A 15,050-nucleotide genomic window follows, 5' to 3' on the forward strand; every position below is an offset into this window, starting at 1 on the left:
GTGTGTTTTAATGGATGTATATGTAGTGTTCAAAATAATTAACAAGATAGAATGCTATAGTCGAGTTCCCCGACTATCTGATACCCGTTACTCAGCTTGTAGAAGTGCAAACGAGAAAAAAAAGTGGGAAAAAAATAATACACACTTTCAACGAATCTAGTATAGTAACGGGTGTAAAAATTATCTGAATTATCTTATTTCGCAGTCGAAATTAGAGCAATTAAAGTTCTCCCTTTAACTCTAAAATAATATATATTTGCACATATTTTATATAGTATTTTAGCAAGCAAAAAAAAGGTGTCATATGTGATATAGATATATGATGGTGATGGAAGTCCTTAGGCTAGGTGTCAGTCTCAAACGTTAACAATAAACATCACGTGCCCGTGCGCTGCTGCTTGGCGGTGGTGGTTCCACTAGTACCGCTGCACCACCACGGATGTGGGTCGCCACTGGTCCTCCGTGCCCTGCTTGGCCTTGTCCAAGGTCAGAGTGCTCTCTGCGAACGCTGCGTTCAAATTGCCGGCCAACTGTGGCTGATCCTGCGCCACACTGGTCATGGCCACCACGTTGGCGGAGGAATTGCTCTTCCGGGTGGCGTTGCTTTAAAAGACGAGGGTCAGTATGTTTTTGTATTTAATAAAATACGCAATAATGCATATAATTTGCTAAGGGCATATGCTGTTACCTCTTCTGCTTGCGACAGGCCACCATGGACACGAGGACGGCCAGAATGATGATGGCCGCCAAAAGGCCGGATAATCCGGCCACCATGGTCATCATGCCGTGCGGTTCCCCATCGGAAGTCACCTTGGTTACTGCAAAAGCGAGAGAAAGCCACTGGTGAGTGAGTGAGCAAGTGTGTGATTGATTGACTACTGGAGGTGACGTGCTGCTCCAATTTGGCAGGTGTGAAATGTAAATTGACCCAAGGTCAGCTGTAAAGCTACACAAAGTCTAAAAAATATATTTATGCATGGGTAAATAGTTCGCCTTTTAACTTCACCGCACTGAACTGCCTTAAATATAAATATGTATACTCGTGCAATTATCGAGTTTCGGAAAGGCGACCTTTTATTGATACAAAATTTAAGAATGTAAGTTGCAAAAAATGTTAAAACGAACCTTCACATAATATAAATATACATAGTGTTGTGAGTTATTTCAAACATTAAGTAAAGTAAACTGTTCAGCATTTCGTTGTAAATTTGCCTCGAAGCCAAGCACTAGTTATTTTTCAGAGTGCTTTGAACTTCAACTTGACGGCGATCTGATCGGAATCCGATCTGAGTCGAACTGAGTCGATTTAAAATGCGTGGAGCGACGGGCAGCAGGTTTATTTAACTGCCGCCGGCAGGCCGACGCACTTCCTCAACTTTCTAAACCGGAACCCCCTGGCCATCACTCACTCGAGTCCTCCACGACGAAGCGCTTTGTGTTGGGCGCGGACTGCACGTAACCGCCCAGCTCCATTTTCAGGTCCATGTTCTGTAATGAATTGAAAAATATATATAAGTAATGTCTTATTTAACGCATATTTGATGATATTGAACAATACTGCAGCAGACGGGTCTGCATTTGTATTACTTTCAAAAGCTCAAGCTCGAAATGATCACACTTTTTTTTTGCGTGCACAAGTTAGGTAAAAGCAAGAGGAGGCCGTGAAACATCTGTGTAAATGCAGTTAGCTAACTGCAGTGATCAAACACTAATTAATCGAAATACAGTGGAGCTTCGCTAGCGCAAGACCAAGTCACCTTTATTACCAATGCTCGAGGCTTTGGGATTGATAAATGAAAACAGCATGCTCATCCCAAAAGTCATGATTGAAGAGAGCTTGGTGTGCAATAAATTATGTATAAACTATTAAACAATATCTAACCAACTTCAGCAATTGCAATCTTGTAACTGCTAACTGTGTGATTCGAAATTTCGCAAATAAATAGGCTTTGGATTTGCAAATTTTGAACCGTGAATTTTGCACATTTTCCACATTTGTAACCCCGATCGGTGCGCTTGCAGAATTTCGACCGTACTGCCCCAGTTGCAGAAGCCACAGACACCTGCGCCTGCGCAGCGGCAGATGAAAAAGCACAGAGCTCGACTTCTCGCTCGACTTCACCGCGCTTCGGCATCGAACTTTGGTTGGCCAATAATCGCTGCTACCGCCGCTGCCGCTGCTACCGCCGCTGCCTCAGCTACCGCCGCTGCCTCTGCTACCGCCGCTGCCAGCGCACCATTAATGGGCTGGAGGAGCTCGGCTAAGCGATGCGGTGCGATGACATGTCGCTTATCAGCGGAGGGCAATAATTCTGCCCGAGTTGGGATGCCAGTGATTTATTTGGCCATAATTAATTTGATTTTATTGTTTACAGACAATTTTCGACGGCGCTGCTTTGAAAGCGCTGTTCTTCAGTTAATTGTGTGTGACAACTCACTAACTTGCTAGCAAAACAGCACGACTTCCACAACGCTATGCATACACATGTATGTCATATGAATACAAATGTACTTTTCCGACACCCAAGCTGGATGTTGTTTCTACAAATATTTACAAAATATTGGAGGCGTCTTACCATTTCCCAAAATCAATGTTTGTACGTTAATATTCTTCTTTCCCTTGCTTGGTTATGGCTATATGCGTCGGAAGTGGGCGAAGTTTCACTGTAGTCGTTGATAAGACATCCATTCAGCACTCAAAAGCTGTGCAAACACTTAAGAAATAAATTTAAAAACTAGTTTCTCCTTAAAAAATATTTATATCAAGCCGCCAAGTGCGGAAGTGAAATGTATTATACAGACAAAAAACAATTAAAGTTTTTATACAAAAAAAAACAAAAACCGACTGTAACTGGTGATATTTCCAAATTAGAGAGGCATTTTATCTGTCACGTTTGCCAATTCGACGTTGGTTGTATCCACCGAAAAAAAAGCAGGAGAATCGTGTCTAGAACAGTATCTCAAATAAGATAAGCACTAAAACCCTTTTTAGTTCCTACCATTTGGGGTTTCTTCTGGAAGCAGCGATTCGGGAGCCCAAGAGGGAAATTTATGTAGGTTCATGATTGGAATTTAAAGGTCCGTCTGATTAGCACAGAATGATTGTTATCTATGAGGCCCCACATGATTTGCATGCGAATCGAATAACTATCGAAACTTAACGATATGAAGCTAGCTGAAAATGCAAAAGATACACCGAGAAAAACTATAGCAACTATAAGAACGCTGGAAGAAATATATCATTTGCAGGGCCTTTCAATGAAAACTGAGACATTCATTCGGATTTTCTGTATATGCTTTTTGCACTAAAAATACAGATTAAGTAGGAAACTATTTGTTGATAAATAAAGCTGGAATACGTTTTCATGGTGCTCATCTCGGACATTATTTATTAAAAGCCGTATACTTTCTGGCCATGCAGGAGTACGCAAATAAAGGAAGAAGCCGAAAATGTTTTTTAAAACTTAGTGTAAAGGTACACTTTTTAGAGTCTAATTAAACCAAGAAACTTTCGCAAGGCCTCCCTTTTGCACTTATAAGTTTAAACATTTTAGTCTCGCAAGCTATGACAATTACCCAATTGTGGGCACTTCATTTTTAGTTATTATTATTTTGGTTTTATCGTGGGATGGACCGGAAGGAATGGCATGTGGAAAGCGGGATTGCATGCAAAATCACTGGAGAAATGCGAGCACGATTTTCAGCTAGATTCATATACTATATTGAATTATATTTTATAAACACCACTTGCTAGGACAGCAAGTAAATAATATACGAGTGGTATATGCTGTATGTAGAGTCGCATCTTTCGTAGTTGTTTGGCCACCGCGCCATTAATAATTTAATTAATTTAATCATTTGTGTTGGCAACAATTTGCAATTTAATGGCACAAATTACGGCTCGTAAGTGGCACTGTGGCGAAATTTTCAAATTAAAATTCGGCAATCATCTAAATTTGCACATTAAAATGAATTCACACCAATCAATTGATTATCCATCCACTGATCACATCGGATCGTTCTTGCAAACGCGAATCTTCACGCAGCAATCCACTCGATTTCGCAGCTCCATTCCCAGATATTAGGTAGAACAATCCACTCACTTGCAGTGTCTGTATCTCCAAGGTGCACTAATGTATGTATCGCAGTTGAATCTTATTTGGGAATTGGGAATTATGCTCGTATTTGAGTTTTAACTCTGAATCTGAACTAATGCCGCCGACAATCGGCGTTCGACTAATGCGCTCTACGTAAAGCCCAAACGTAACTTTCGATTGCGCCAAAAGCGGCGGCTGCGACGCCGACTGCGCAGTCGCGAGAACGCCGAGAAAGGCAGCTTAACCCTATAGAGGCCAAGCACTTTGTTTGGGCCAAGTGAGCGCCATGGAAGTGGGCAAATTCACAGGTAAGATTTAGAAGAGCCATTGAAGCCATTTGAAGTCTTCCAGCTGGGTTATGCAACAGAAAACAACGAATTGCAGTACTTTTATGCAATTTGGTGTTTCCACATTGAAGTGCTTTTTCTTGATTAGCACACAGGTAGATAATATAGATAATACAATAATATATATTTACTTTAATAAATGCACACACGAACGCTTAGACGTCTATCACTCATACGCATTGTTGGCCCAAGCGTGTTTGATTTAATTACCATTAATTAAAATGAATTGATTTTATTATTTGTATCACTTCTGCCGTCTACAAAAATTTTAAATAATGTTTTTGGTTTTGGGTGAGTAGACTAACCATTCGGGGAATCAACTTTAAAGGCCTATATAAATCCAACAAAAAGAGTTATAAATGTAACCATTTGAGAAAGAGGTAGGCTACCCAGTATCTTGGGGTTAAGCAGGAGGAGATCGGAAGCGCGGGGACGTGATCTCTGTCAAGTTGAGCCGGGTCTACTTTCCATATGATCTTAAATCGAATTAAAATGTAACGAACGCCATGGAATTGGAATTGAAATTGTAGCCAAATGAAAGCGATGCCAGCGCCTCAATGCCAGCGATCAAGTCGGGTACTAATAGAACGGCATTTACAGTAGATCAAGGTGGGGGAAGATCGCCATCGCCATCGCCATCGGCATCGCCATCGCCATCGTCATTGCTGAACCCCTGGGAACATGATTTATCGATTTGACGATACCAGATGGCTGATAAGCAGCATAGAACACGATCCCCGGGAGGCGCTGGAAAGGAAGTCGCGGTGCTCGGGTACATGGCGCCTCCGACAGACACTCAAGCGCATGTAAGGGCGCTCACAGCAGCGGCCAAGAAAGTAGAGCGTCTCTACTCAAGTGCATATTGCTATTATAAATCTGCCAAAATGACATACAGAAGTTATTGAATTTGTAGGCCCATTAAAAACGATGTCTATGATAAACAAATTACAGTGTAACCATAAAAAAAGGGTTTTATTTTTTAAGAATTGCTCGCATTCGCTCGCCCCCGATTGTTTGTGTGCCAGCACACCTCCGGCCACGCCCCCTCTGCTGACAAGTGGGCAACAAGTGTTTTCGCAATGACGCAGATGGACAGATCGGCAAACCGTTTTTTGTTTTCCCCCACAAGTTGACAATCCAAAGTGAGTTCTATTCCGGAATTTTCCGTTCCGGATGGGAAGATTCTTCCGCTTTGGAGCCATCAGCGGGTGAATCATCGGTATTCGATTAGCCTGAAGATATGGTTTTCAGGAACTCGTAAGCTTAGGGAGCAAGAAGGCATCCTATCAAAGTAGATTGCCACCTCTGCCTATTTCAAATCATAAAAAATACCTGAAAACAGGGAAAACAAAGTGTTCGTATCAATCTATTTAGTTTTCAATTAAATGGCAATGACTAAGATTATTTGTACGGCAGAACATATATTCAGTAATTAAACTTAGGACTGCTGTCATTTTTGTCTGTGAAGATAACACTTCTGCGAAACATTTCCCTTGGCTGATCACGGCATCTAATCAGGAACCCAAGGATATCTACTCCGAACTGCATTGTCACTCCATCAGGTTCTCCAGGGGCTTTCCCAGTTGAGACATATAGCAGTTTGGAAGATATAGAACATTAACATACACCGGCCATGTGATTTTTGACTTTCCAATCAATGGGCGGTGCGGACAACTTGTTCACATTCTGTCAACTCATCTCCGGTGCGGGGCACGCAGTGAGTGGTGCACTGCGGGAAACCAGTTATGACTTCAAAACTACATTTCGACAATTCGTATTTTATGAGTGTGCCATTTTTAGATCCGAACCTAGGCTGCAGTGCTATTTATCTTTATTTTATTTGATAACTGTCTACTTAATTAGGCACATATTTAGTTGTGCCCGTCCACTTTTCTTAGTGTAGCAGTCCAAGCCGAAAATTGATATATTGGGCTTGCAGAAAAGGGCTTACAAAGTACACAAGCTAAAGTGGGGCACTTATTTATTCTGGCGATATGCGTTCGGCGTACTTGATTTACACACTTTGTGGTTTCCGCACAAGCGTGCGCTTAAAAGTCCCCAAGTTTCCCCTCTACGTTTTCAGACTTCCAAAAACCATGGCAGTAGCAAATGATAGTGACGTCGGGGGTGGCAAGCAAATCGCTATACATAAATGGCAATCGCCCACTTCTGGACGAGGGACTAGGATCGCGTCGGATCGTTTGGGATCGGTCAGCTATGGTGGGTGTGGGTCTAGCTGGTCACTCGTACTCGTATGTGTAATAGTCAATCAGTGTGCCAGACTGGCCAGGCACTTGGCCATTATCTCCGTCGATGTGGGCCCAGATAAAGCCTTTTGTTTACGGCCCTTCATTGCGACTGTCGCCCCAAGAAATGTACCCTTTTCCAGCTTGTTGTTGCCCCATGAATTGGCGTTTCAGCGAATAAATATAAACATGTTTAAATGAAATATGTTAGCAAACATTCCTGCTGTTCGTTTAGTTGGTTTAGCAATATTTGCTATTTGCCTGCAAGTTGTTGCCAATTGACAGCTGCATTTGGCTGTTAATGGGGAAAAGCGATTTATTTGGCCAGCAAACAGTTGGAAACTGTTTAAGGGCTTCTTACGTGGCGAAATTCTGCGGAAAACAAGATTTTTCTACTTTCAAATTGACCAAACATCTCTCTTTCTAACTTATCAGATCTTTCTTAATCATCTCATATATAGGTGGCATTTTTAAACTTTAAACTAGTGTGCATTCTTAAACATAAGCTACTATTATATATTATATGCATGTATATATTGTTAACAAATCTGTCGGTGTTTTCAGGAATTTGTCGAATTAAACCCTGTGATGGCGTTTTTGCCCCACCAAATAGTACTAGAATTTTTGTATGAAATGCTTTTGGCCAAGTTTCCCATCATAAATACCGATTTCTCAGATGATTTCAATTGTTTCCTGTTCTGAGTTCTGGGTTCTGGGTTCTCTCGCCAGATTGGATCTCCCAAAATGTGTGGATATAGCTTAGTGTCCGAATGTTCGATATAATGTCCGATTTGGCCGCTGGAAATAACAGGCCGTTGATTGATGTTTGCGATTTATTTAATTAAATGCCCCGCTGTTGTGTACGTTTTTAATGGCGATTAAGAGATTGTCAGGCGACCAAAATTAAATCGAGACCGAAATAAGCAAATACAAAACTGAAAATGAAAATCAAAATGAATGCGAGAATGAGAATTTGCCGCACTTTTAATTTGAGTCAACAAACAGCGCACTGTGTCGACTTTTTGCTTGTTTTTTCAGTCTTCACTCTTGGCGCAATTAATGACACAACAATTTACAAGTGATTTTTCAGTGCAACACGACGCGATGCGAATTATTTACAGCCCTTGTTTGTTCGCTTCTTCACTTAAACATTTTAACTTTTTTGGTTTTCTTGCTGAGACGTCAGACGCGTTTGCCCCATGAAAGGCAGACAAAGCTTTCCCATATTCTGTCCGATCGGCGGATATTTGTATATATCTTTAACCGTAGACGCCTTGTGCATATACACATATCTTATTCGTATTCTTGACTTTAAAAATAAACAAGAGAGCATAAAGAGATCTTCGCCGCCGCCGCCGTCGTTTTCGTTGTTTGCCAGTCGGAAAAGCGGAAAATCGGAAAAGGCCTCTCATCCCACAATTCGAAGTGGAGGAAGTTGGGCGGCCCAACCAACTCACTCCTATGATTTATGCACGTGCAAAATTCGTGACGAAATTGGCGAATTCCTAATTGCAGATTGCAACATTCCCGCTGCGGCGAACGTTTTATGCAAATTCTGAACGGTTTCACTTGTTACAGCATTTCTGGAGCGTCATCGTTATAGCTATCTTTCATTCGAGGCTCACTTGGAACAATTTTTAGGCAAGTAAACAGTAAATAATTCTGTAGGTTGAGAGAATTCAGATGAAACTCAAATAAATGCTTGATATATTGATGAATGTATATGTACTGAAATGGAAACCCAAATGGAACATCATTATTAATGATAATTATTAATTTCCCTTTGCTTAGCCCCAATTTCTCGCAGTGCAGCTGCCCATTGACGCAAGCGATTGCGCACAACAATAGCGGTAGGAGCAACAATAACAACTGCCGGCAGCAACAATTACTTGTGATAACAGCCACATTATTTTATTGTCAAAAAGCATCCACCCCCGCAATGGCAGCCCCTCCCAAGCACCCCTTCTCCCATACATCTCATTTATATGGCATATGTGGATGTACATACATATGTGCATATAATCCCACCGATCGGGCTTAGCCGTATAAATTGCCGCTGTGACTGATAAATTACATTAATAGCTGGCGGTGCCGACGTTTGAGCTTTGTTTGCTTCCTGCCCATGCCCCTGCCCCTGCCCCTGCCACGCCCCCTACCCGGGCACAACACGATCTTCTAGAGCGCCAAGCGATCGGCCGAAGGAATCGGAGCTCAGAGTGGGCACAAAGAAAGCTCAGGGCGTCGGATCTAAGGGGAAAGGGAAAGTAGTTGGCCATAAGTTCCCTGATTTATTGACCACTTTAGTTGCCAGCACAATTTCAGTTTAGATTATGCATGCTTAAAGGATTCCCCCCGCTTTGTGATCTCATAACACTTGAAAATTACACCTAATGCAATCTGAAATGTATCATTATAGATTTTTATAAATTTACTGACAGTTTGATGAGACCGGAAGCCTAACAAATATTTTTCAAAAATATATTAGTTCTGAAATATATCAATAGTTCAAGTGGTATAATAGGTACCATAATTCCCATATAAAACTATAGGACTTTTGGTATCCCAGAGGTCCAAAAATGAACATTTTAATTCAACTTTATCTCGAAACCGAAAATGCAATAGATTTTTGATTTTTGTTTAGTTTCTGAGTTTATAAGAGACTCCAACTCAAACGTAGCTATTGAATACATTTCCGCTGGTGGCCATTGCAATTTGCTCCAATCCCGATCCTCGGATGTCTAGAGCGAGTCAATGCTGGGCTTCTTGTTCTTGCTCATGCCAAAGTATTCCCACCAGGATCGGAGTGCTCCCGCTTCGTCTGCTGGAACAGCACTGGTGGGCACAGAGGCGGAGGTGTTGCGCACAACTCCTCGGGAGGCGGTCCCCGTAGGTTGCTCCGTATAATTCTCAATGCTGCTGACACTGGAATCAGACGGATTGACAACAGCGGTACTACGGCGACTGGTGGATTTGGCGGATTTGCCGGATTTGGCCGACTTCGCTGACTTTGCGGACTTGACGGTGTTCATGGAGACCTGGGTCACATTGGCCAAACTGGGCAGCGGGGTAATGCCTACATCTTGGGTGCGACGCTGCCGGCGATCTCCACTACCGAAGAGCTTACTCAGATACGGCATGCACATCCTGGAAGTGGAGCTTTGAATGCAGAAGCAGTTGTGATCGTGTGACCTTTAAATTTGGGGATTTATGCTCTACGTTTTGAAACGATTTTAGTTGCCGACTAGAATTTGGATGGCATCGAAATTTAAACTGAAAGTAGAACCGTAAACCCTTGGGTAAATGGATCAAACATTAACAAATTTCATATTTTTAAAAAATTCAATTATCCACATTCTAGCTATATTTAAACATAAATATAATATTTAGAGTGTGTAAGGAAAAACCCTTCCGCATAGACAAATCCTCGCCCATTGTTAAAATTGCTCATGGCCGTTCTAAATTTAGCTGGAGATTGGGGTGGATTTGGTGCAACATCACTGGAAATGCAAGGAACGCAACGCGCCGCTTGGGGTCCATGTGTTTCGGAAGCTATTTATAGAAGCGCTGGCACTACGACAACATCAACAAAGCGGAGTCGCTGCATCCCCGGATCAGTTGCAATCAGACCATGGCCTCGTTCGGAGTTCGAGGAATGGGCCAGCCGCTGGGCATCCGGATCTGCTGCTGTCGCGTCTGCACCTGCATCAACTTCGGGTTCGTTCTGTCGCGGATTGGCCTCCTCAAGCTGATGCAACTGGGCCTGGCCATGCTCTGCGAGGGACTGCTCATCCGGTACGGCGTCCCATACGCCGATTCCATTGGCCAGGCGCTAACCAGCTTCCTGGCCACCACCGGCCACTGCTTCACCACCACCGGCATCCTGCTCCTGTGCTACGCCTTCTCTGACAAATCCTACAGCCTCATCCGGCAGTCACTATTCGTAGGTTGACGACTTAGAGCTTTCCCAAAAGGAATATGAATTATTTCCAACTTATACAGAGAATTCATTTTTAGTTAAGGGAAACATTTTAATTTACGTTTTTGTCTGATCTAACGATATGGTTTTGCTCTTATTCCAGGAGACCTTGTTCAATGGCCTCGCCAGCTGCATGTACTTCAGCTCATCGAGTTACATGGGGTTCGCCTGCGTGGTGTGGCTGCATCCGCAGTTCCTGGTGCGACCCGGATTCTGGGCATATCCGGCTATGACCGCCTGCTACGTGAGTGCTATTAATTCAAATAAAACTAATAATCCTCTTAATTTTTGAACTTTCAGTACATGGGCTATGCAGCGGGAATTTTGCATGCTCTGGATGCCTACTTGGCGTTCCGGCACTTTCGAGGGGCACGCTAATCCCGGCCAGACAAAAGCAGTATCTTAAGTAATTTGTGGACATTTTTATATGAGTTTTAGGTTTAAGGCACCTCACTTCCATTGGTCTCGAACTTTCACGGCAAAAGCGCTTAGTCGTATGTTTATAAATAATAATATTTAAAATGGACTGGTTTCATTAGCACCAAAAGGAGTAGAGTGGGAGATCCGGCAATCACGTGTCCCATCAGGCCATCTTGTTGGCATCCGCCTTGAATTTTCTGCAAGTACAGAGTTCGTTAGATGTTTGTTGCTTCTACGTTGGTTTCTTACACCCACTTCAGTTGCTTGAGGGCCTGGCTGGTTTCGAAGTCCGCCTTTAGCAGTCCGATGCGCACCCAGCGCGGTCGCTCGTGGATAACCTTGTGGATGAGGAACTTCAGGCCCAGCAGCAAGTGCTCGAAGATAACGAACGAAAGATCCGGCACCGATGGCAGCCAGTGAGAGAAGAAGTCCCTGATGGAAGCAAAAGGATGATCATCAAGAAGAAAGTTAGTGAAGGACATAGCTCACTTGACATTCGGCTGGAGGAAGAGCAGACCGCAGTTGCTTAGCAGCGACATGACTGAGAGCAGCTCGAAGGCCAGCTGCCAGGCGCCTATATTCTTAGCCCGCCTGGCAAATGGTCGCTTGAAGATGTTGCATAGCTTCCACATATCAATGTGCACGGCAAAGACGTTGTTTAGCAGAGCTCCAATGGCGGCAAACGGGGCAACGGCGGCAAATAGGACCACGAATCCAAACTGGATGCACACCTGCAGGTAGTCCTCGTACGTGGAATGATATTCATCAAGTCCGGACTCGTAGAACGATTGCTCGTAGCGCGGCAGATCACTGATGGATCGCAGCTTCTCCTCGGCCACCTCGCGATGCCGAAACTCGACGTACTTCTGGCGCAGCACCGCCAGGAGCGGTATCCCAATCTCCTGGGCGATGCACAGCAGCTGGAAGACCAGCAGTTGCATCATCAACTGGTACTTCAGCTGGCGCAGATCTTGCAGCACGAAGGCGATATAAAACTGCGAGAAGAAGTTATTCACGATCTCAAAGAGCATCAGCTTATTGACTCGATGACGATCGTATTGCGATCGAGTTCGGTGGTTCTCCAGGTTGGTAAGGAATGTGGCCAGCTTCTCGTATGCCCACGAGAAGATCGCAATCAGCACCGACTGCACAATAACCGGCACGTACAGCAGCCAGGAGTCCGGTCCGAAATCCGCCAGCACCTCAGCTTCAATCTGGAACTGATAGAGGGCAAACCAGCCGGCGGCCACCACACAGCCCAGCACCACCGGATACGAGATGCAGTACATCTGCAGGTATGTGTACCGCATCGGGTAGTGGAGTGTCATCTTGCCGGTGATGGGGTCCGGTTTCAGCTGGCCCGTGTAAGCGGATCGCGGCTTGTCCAGGCTGCTCATCTCGATGGTGCCCCATCGGTATGAGTAGCCGGCACACTTACGCTTCCACAACTCCAGGAAAATCTAAAAATATTGGAATATGTTAATAGAAAATCGATTGGAAAAACAAAATCTTATTAACTAGCAGATTTGATATAATATATAATCTTTAGTTAACTTTTTCTAATGGCAGTTATTTAGTCGATTTATATTTAAACTATTCGAACATGAAACTTTGTAGAACTGCAAGATTAAAATACATACATGCTAGCTATTTTTACTATAGCACTTAAAAGTTTCCAACTTAAGAGCACTTAAGTGATGCTATACTTAGATTTATAAGCTGTAAAAGCAACTTATTTTTATTGTGCAAAAGATTACTTTGTTTCGCCTTGAAAATTAACAATTCAACTCACCGTGGTCCAAACTACATAGAAACTGCAAACCATCGAGATGTTCAGATCTAATACATATTGAAGTATACCAAAAAGGGAGGGAAAGATCAGGGCCTTTGTGTAGAACTCGATGAAGCCGAAATAAAGACCTATACTGGATCCAAAGTAGTTTCGGATGTCCTCAATGGGCAGCTTGGTGCGCTTCAGATTCCAGTTGAAGCGTTCGAGATACAGCTAGAGGTATAGATTGATGCATTATGTAACATTAAACAGTCTATCCATGGCTATAAATAGAATATATAACTTACGATGTCGTGGAGGGGAAACATATCCTCGATGTACCCCTTTTGCACATAACTCTTAATGCCGTCCTGGATTACGTCCTTGATGAGAACAGGAATCTCGCAGTAGCGCAGGATCTGCTCCTTGCCCATTCCGGGCAGCAGGAAGTCCGAGATGCAGCCGTGGTTGAACTTCTGCATGCTGTTCGTGGTGGTCATCTTCTCCAGCTCAGCGGCATCGGCCAAACGGAGCAGGGTATCTACGCTGGCTGACAGGTATAGATACTTCTCGGTTTTCCTGTAAGAAATTTAATTGGATTAGTTGCTTGCTATTCTGGAGAAGTACTTAACCAAGCACTTTCGTAAACAAATAGTAAAATCGATATTCAGTTCCAAACAAAGTGGAGATCAAAAGATCTCGTTTTTGCATTGTAAACAATGCACTTGTTTGCCAATTTAATTTGATTTATTGGTCTGTCCTAGATCTGAATTGTTTTGAATAGAAACTTAGCTACAACTTATTATGATTTTTAAATTAAATTTTCGATATTTTCTCGTTGAATAATTTATGTAATTCATCCAAGTTGTCTTCTTCGAATTACATATATGATTATATTATGATTATGTAAAATTATTTTTGTTTTTGGAACGAGTTAAGAGGTAATAATATAGAGTTCATAATTGTTCAGCATAGTTATTCTGTGTAAATTTATATTGTTGTGCGTTACATAAATTATTTTCTATATTCGATGTTAAATGTTTGGATTTATGGCTTAGGCAAACAAATTTTCTTGATAGTTTTTAAGCAAAAAAAAGGTGTACGATTTGTTGTTATCTACATATTCAACATAATCCCTACTTACCCCACGATCTCCAGCGTGGTTTGGATGCCAAACTCCTGGATGATCTTCTCCACATCCTGGCAGTGTCGCAGCTTGGCCTTCTCCGTGAAGATGATGACGATGTGCGTCTGTTCTTCGGGGTAAGGGCTCGTAAATAACCCATGCGGAGCACCTCATAAAATGCAAAATAACTGACCTTGTCGAAGGGTTCCGTGTCTGCGTCCAATCCCTCTACCCCGTCGTTGGAATCCAAGGTCCGCTGGCGCTGCAGTGCCTCCAATTTCAGGCTACGCTGCCGGCGGAACAGCTGGTTCTCGATGATGTTCCGTGTGCGTGGTCCTGGACCTGGAAATATTCGGTTTTAATGGGTTTTGCGAATGGGGCAATGCGGCAATGTGGCATTAAGTGCCAGCTCACTGGGTGCACTTACTCTTGGCATCTTCGGACATCGTTTACGGGTGACGACGAGTGGCGTCGCTGAACTAATAACAAAATATAACAATCACATCCACATCCGAATATGATATTGCAGAATTCTCTCTTTCGGTTTATTTTGTTTTTGCTTTCTTCTCCGCTCGCATGAGTAAGTGCCTGCTATCTCGTTCGCACATGTGGTGTGCGTGTGTTGCTAATTGCGTGTATAAGTGTATCTTGGCCCGCGCCGATGCCAAAATACTGAATTTTTAATAATAATGCCAAAATATTCAGTTCTTGCCGGTTCAAATCCAACTGTTTTTGTTTTTGTCCCAGCTGCGTGGCGTGTGACGTCATCGCTGCCATGTTATCGAATCGGTTCGTCTCTCTGCAGCAACAACTACAAAAATAAATCATTAATGTCACAATTAATTTGGTTTTAATTTGTTTAAATTAACTAGAATCTTCTCTTCTTTCCCGCCCTTCGGCATTGCAACAAATCAAACACTTATCGATAACCGTGTGCAACTCTGTCAGTGATGCGCATCGGTTGCACTCTGTGACTGGCAGTCACGGCAATCTGTAGGCAAGCAGTGCAAAATAAGCGGTTCAAAGCAGATTTAACGGACCGTTTCCAAAAACTAAAACGGGAAACT

General features: G+C 43.0%; 4 protein-coding genes across 6 annotated transcripts; 1 reads left to right on the forward strand and 3 right to left on the reverse strand.

Moving 5' to 3' along the window:
• Positions 1-146: 146 nt before the first annotated feature.
• On the reverse strand, positions 147-4,240 carry LOC6550005. 3 transcript variants are annotated; one of them, XM_026982406.1, is made up of 5 exons: positions 4,104-4,240; positions 2,577-2,703; positions 1,410-1,488; positions 689-818; positions 147-603 (listed from the first exon to the last, which is right to left on the reverse strand). In XM_026982406.1, the coding sequence occupies exons 2-5, from the start codon at positions 2,577-2,579 to the stop codon at positions 417-419; spliced, it is 399 nt and encodes a 132-aa protein (XP_026838207.1). In that variant the 5' UTR covers positions 2,580-2,703; positions 4,104-4,240; the 3' UTR covers positions 147-416. The 3 variants fall into 3 exon arrangements, with proteins under 3 accessions (XP_026838207.1, XP_026838206.1, XP_026838208.1); XM_026982405.1 differs by having other exon boundaries at positions 2,577-2,714; XM_026982407.1 differs by lacking the exon at positions 2,577-2,703.
• Positions 4,241-9,233: 4,993 nt separating this feature from the next.
• On the reverse strand, positions 9,234-9,955 carry LOC6550006. The gene has a single exon (XM_001977436.3). The coding sequence runs from the start codon at positions 9,831-9,833 to the stop codon at positions 9,429-9,431; it is 405 nt and encodes a 134-aa protein (XP_001977472.1). The 5' UTR covers positions 9,834-9,955; the 3' UTR covers positions 9,234-9,428.
• A 318-nt stretch (positions 9,956-10,273) lies between these two features.
• On the forward strand, positions 10,274-11,190 carry LOC6550007 (protein singles bar). Its single transcript, XM_001977437.3, has 3 exons — positions 10,274-10,630; positions 10,770-10,910; positions 10,967-11,190. The coding sequence occupies exons 1-3, from the start codon at positions 10,319-10,321 to the stop codon at positions 11,042-11,044; spliced, it is 531 nt and encodes a 176-aa protein (XP_001977473.1). The 5' UTR covers positions 10,274-10,318; the 3' UTR covers positions 11,045-11,190.
• LOC6550008 (anoctamin-10) lies at positions 11,069-14,953 on the reverse strand. The gene is made up of 9 exons (XM_026982225.1): positions 14,853-14,953; positions 14,411-14,794; positions 14,177-14,325; positions 14,002-14,108; positions 13,166-13,436; positions 12,879-13,091; positions 11,576-12,546; positions 11,342-11,518; positions 11,069-11,283 (listed from the first exon to the last, which is right to left on the reverse strand). Exons 2-9 carry the CDS (start codon positions 14,427-14,429, stop codon positions 11,250-11,252), a joined length of 1,941 nt encoding a protein of 646 aa, XP_026838026.1. The 5' UTR covers positions 14,430-14,794; positions 14,853-14,953; the 3' UTR covers positions 11,069-11,249.
• Between the last annotated feature and the right edge of the window lie 97 nt (positions 14,954-15,050).

The sequence above is a fragment of the Drosophila erecta genome, unplaced genomic scaffold (assembly GCF_003286155.1).
Source record: "Drosophila erecta strain 14021-0224.00,06,07 unplaced genomic scaffold, DereRS2 tig00000126-arrow-pilon, whole genome shotgun sequence".
NCBI lineage: Eukaryota > Metazoa > Arthropoda > Insecta > Diptera > Drosophilidae > Drosophila > Drosophila erecta.

Excerpts from the sequence above, each read along its gene's own strand:
- LOC6550005 (XM_026982406.1), bottom strand. Across the intron at positions 819-1,409 it reads CTTCGTCGTGGAGGACTCGA|TAACCAAGGTGACTTCCGAT; the intron begins GTGAGTGATGGC and ends TCGCTTTTGCAG. Across the intron at positions 604-688 it reads GCCTGTCGCAAGCAGAAGAG|CAACGCCACCCGGAAGAGCA; the intron begins GTAACAGCATAT and ends CGTCTTTTAAAG.
- LOC6550006 (XM_001977436.3), bottom strand. The coding sequence starts at position 9,833 with ATGTGCATGCCGTATCTGAGTAAGCTCTTCGGTAGTGGAGATCGCCGG.
- LOC6550007 (XM_001977437.3), top strand. The coding sequence starts at position 10,319 with ATGGCCTCGTTCGGAGTTCGAGGAATGGGCCAGCCGCTGGGCATCCGG. Across the intron at positions 10,631-10,769 it reads TCATCCGGCAGTCACTATTC|GAGACCTTGTTCAATGGCCT; the intron begins GTAGGTTGACGA and ends CTCTTATTCCAG. Across the intron at positions 10,911-10,966 it reads CGGCTATGACCGCCTGCTAC|TACATGGGCTATGCAGCGGG; the intron begins GTGAGTGCTATT and ends TTGAACTTTCAG.
- LOC6550008 (XM_026982225.1), bottom strand. Across the intron at positions 12,547-12,878 it reads TCTATGTAGTTTGGACCACG|ATTTTCCTGGAGTTGTGGAA; the intron begins GTGAGTTGAATT and ends CAATATTTTTAG. Across the intron at positions 11,519-11,575 it reads TTCCTCCAGCCGAATGTCAA|GGACTTCTTCTCTCACTGGC; the intron begins GTGAGCTATGTC and ends TGCTTCCATCAG.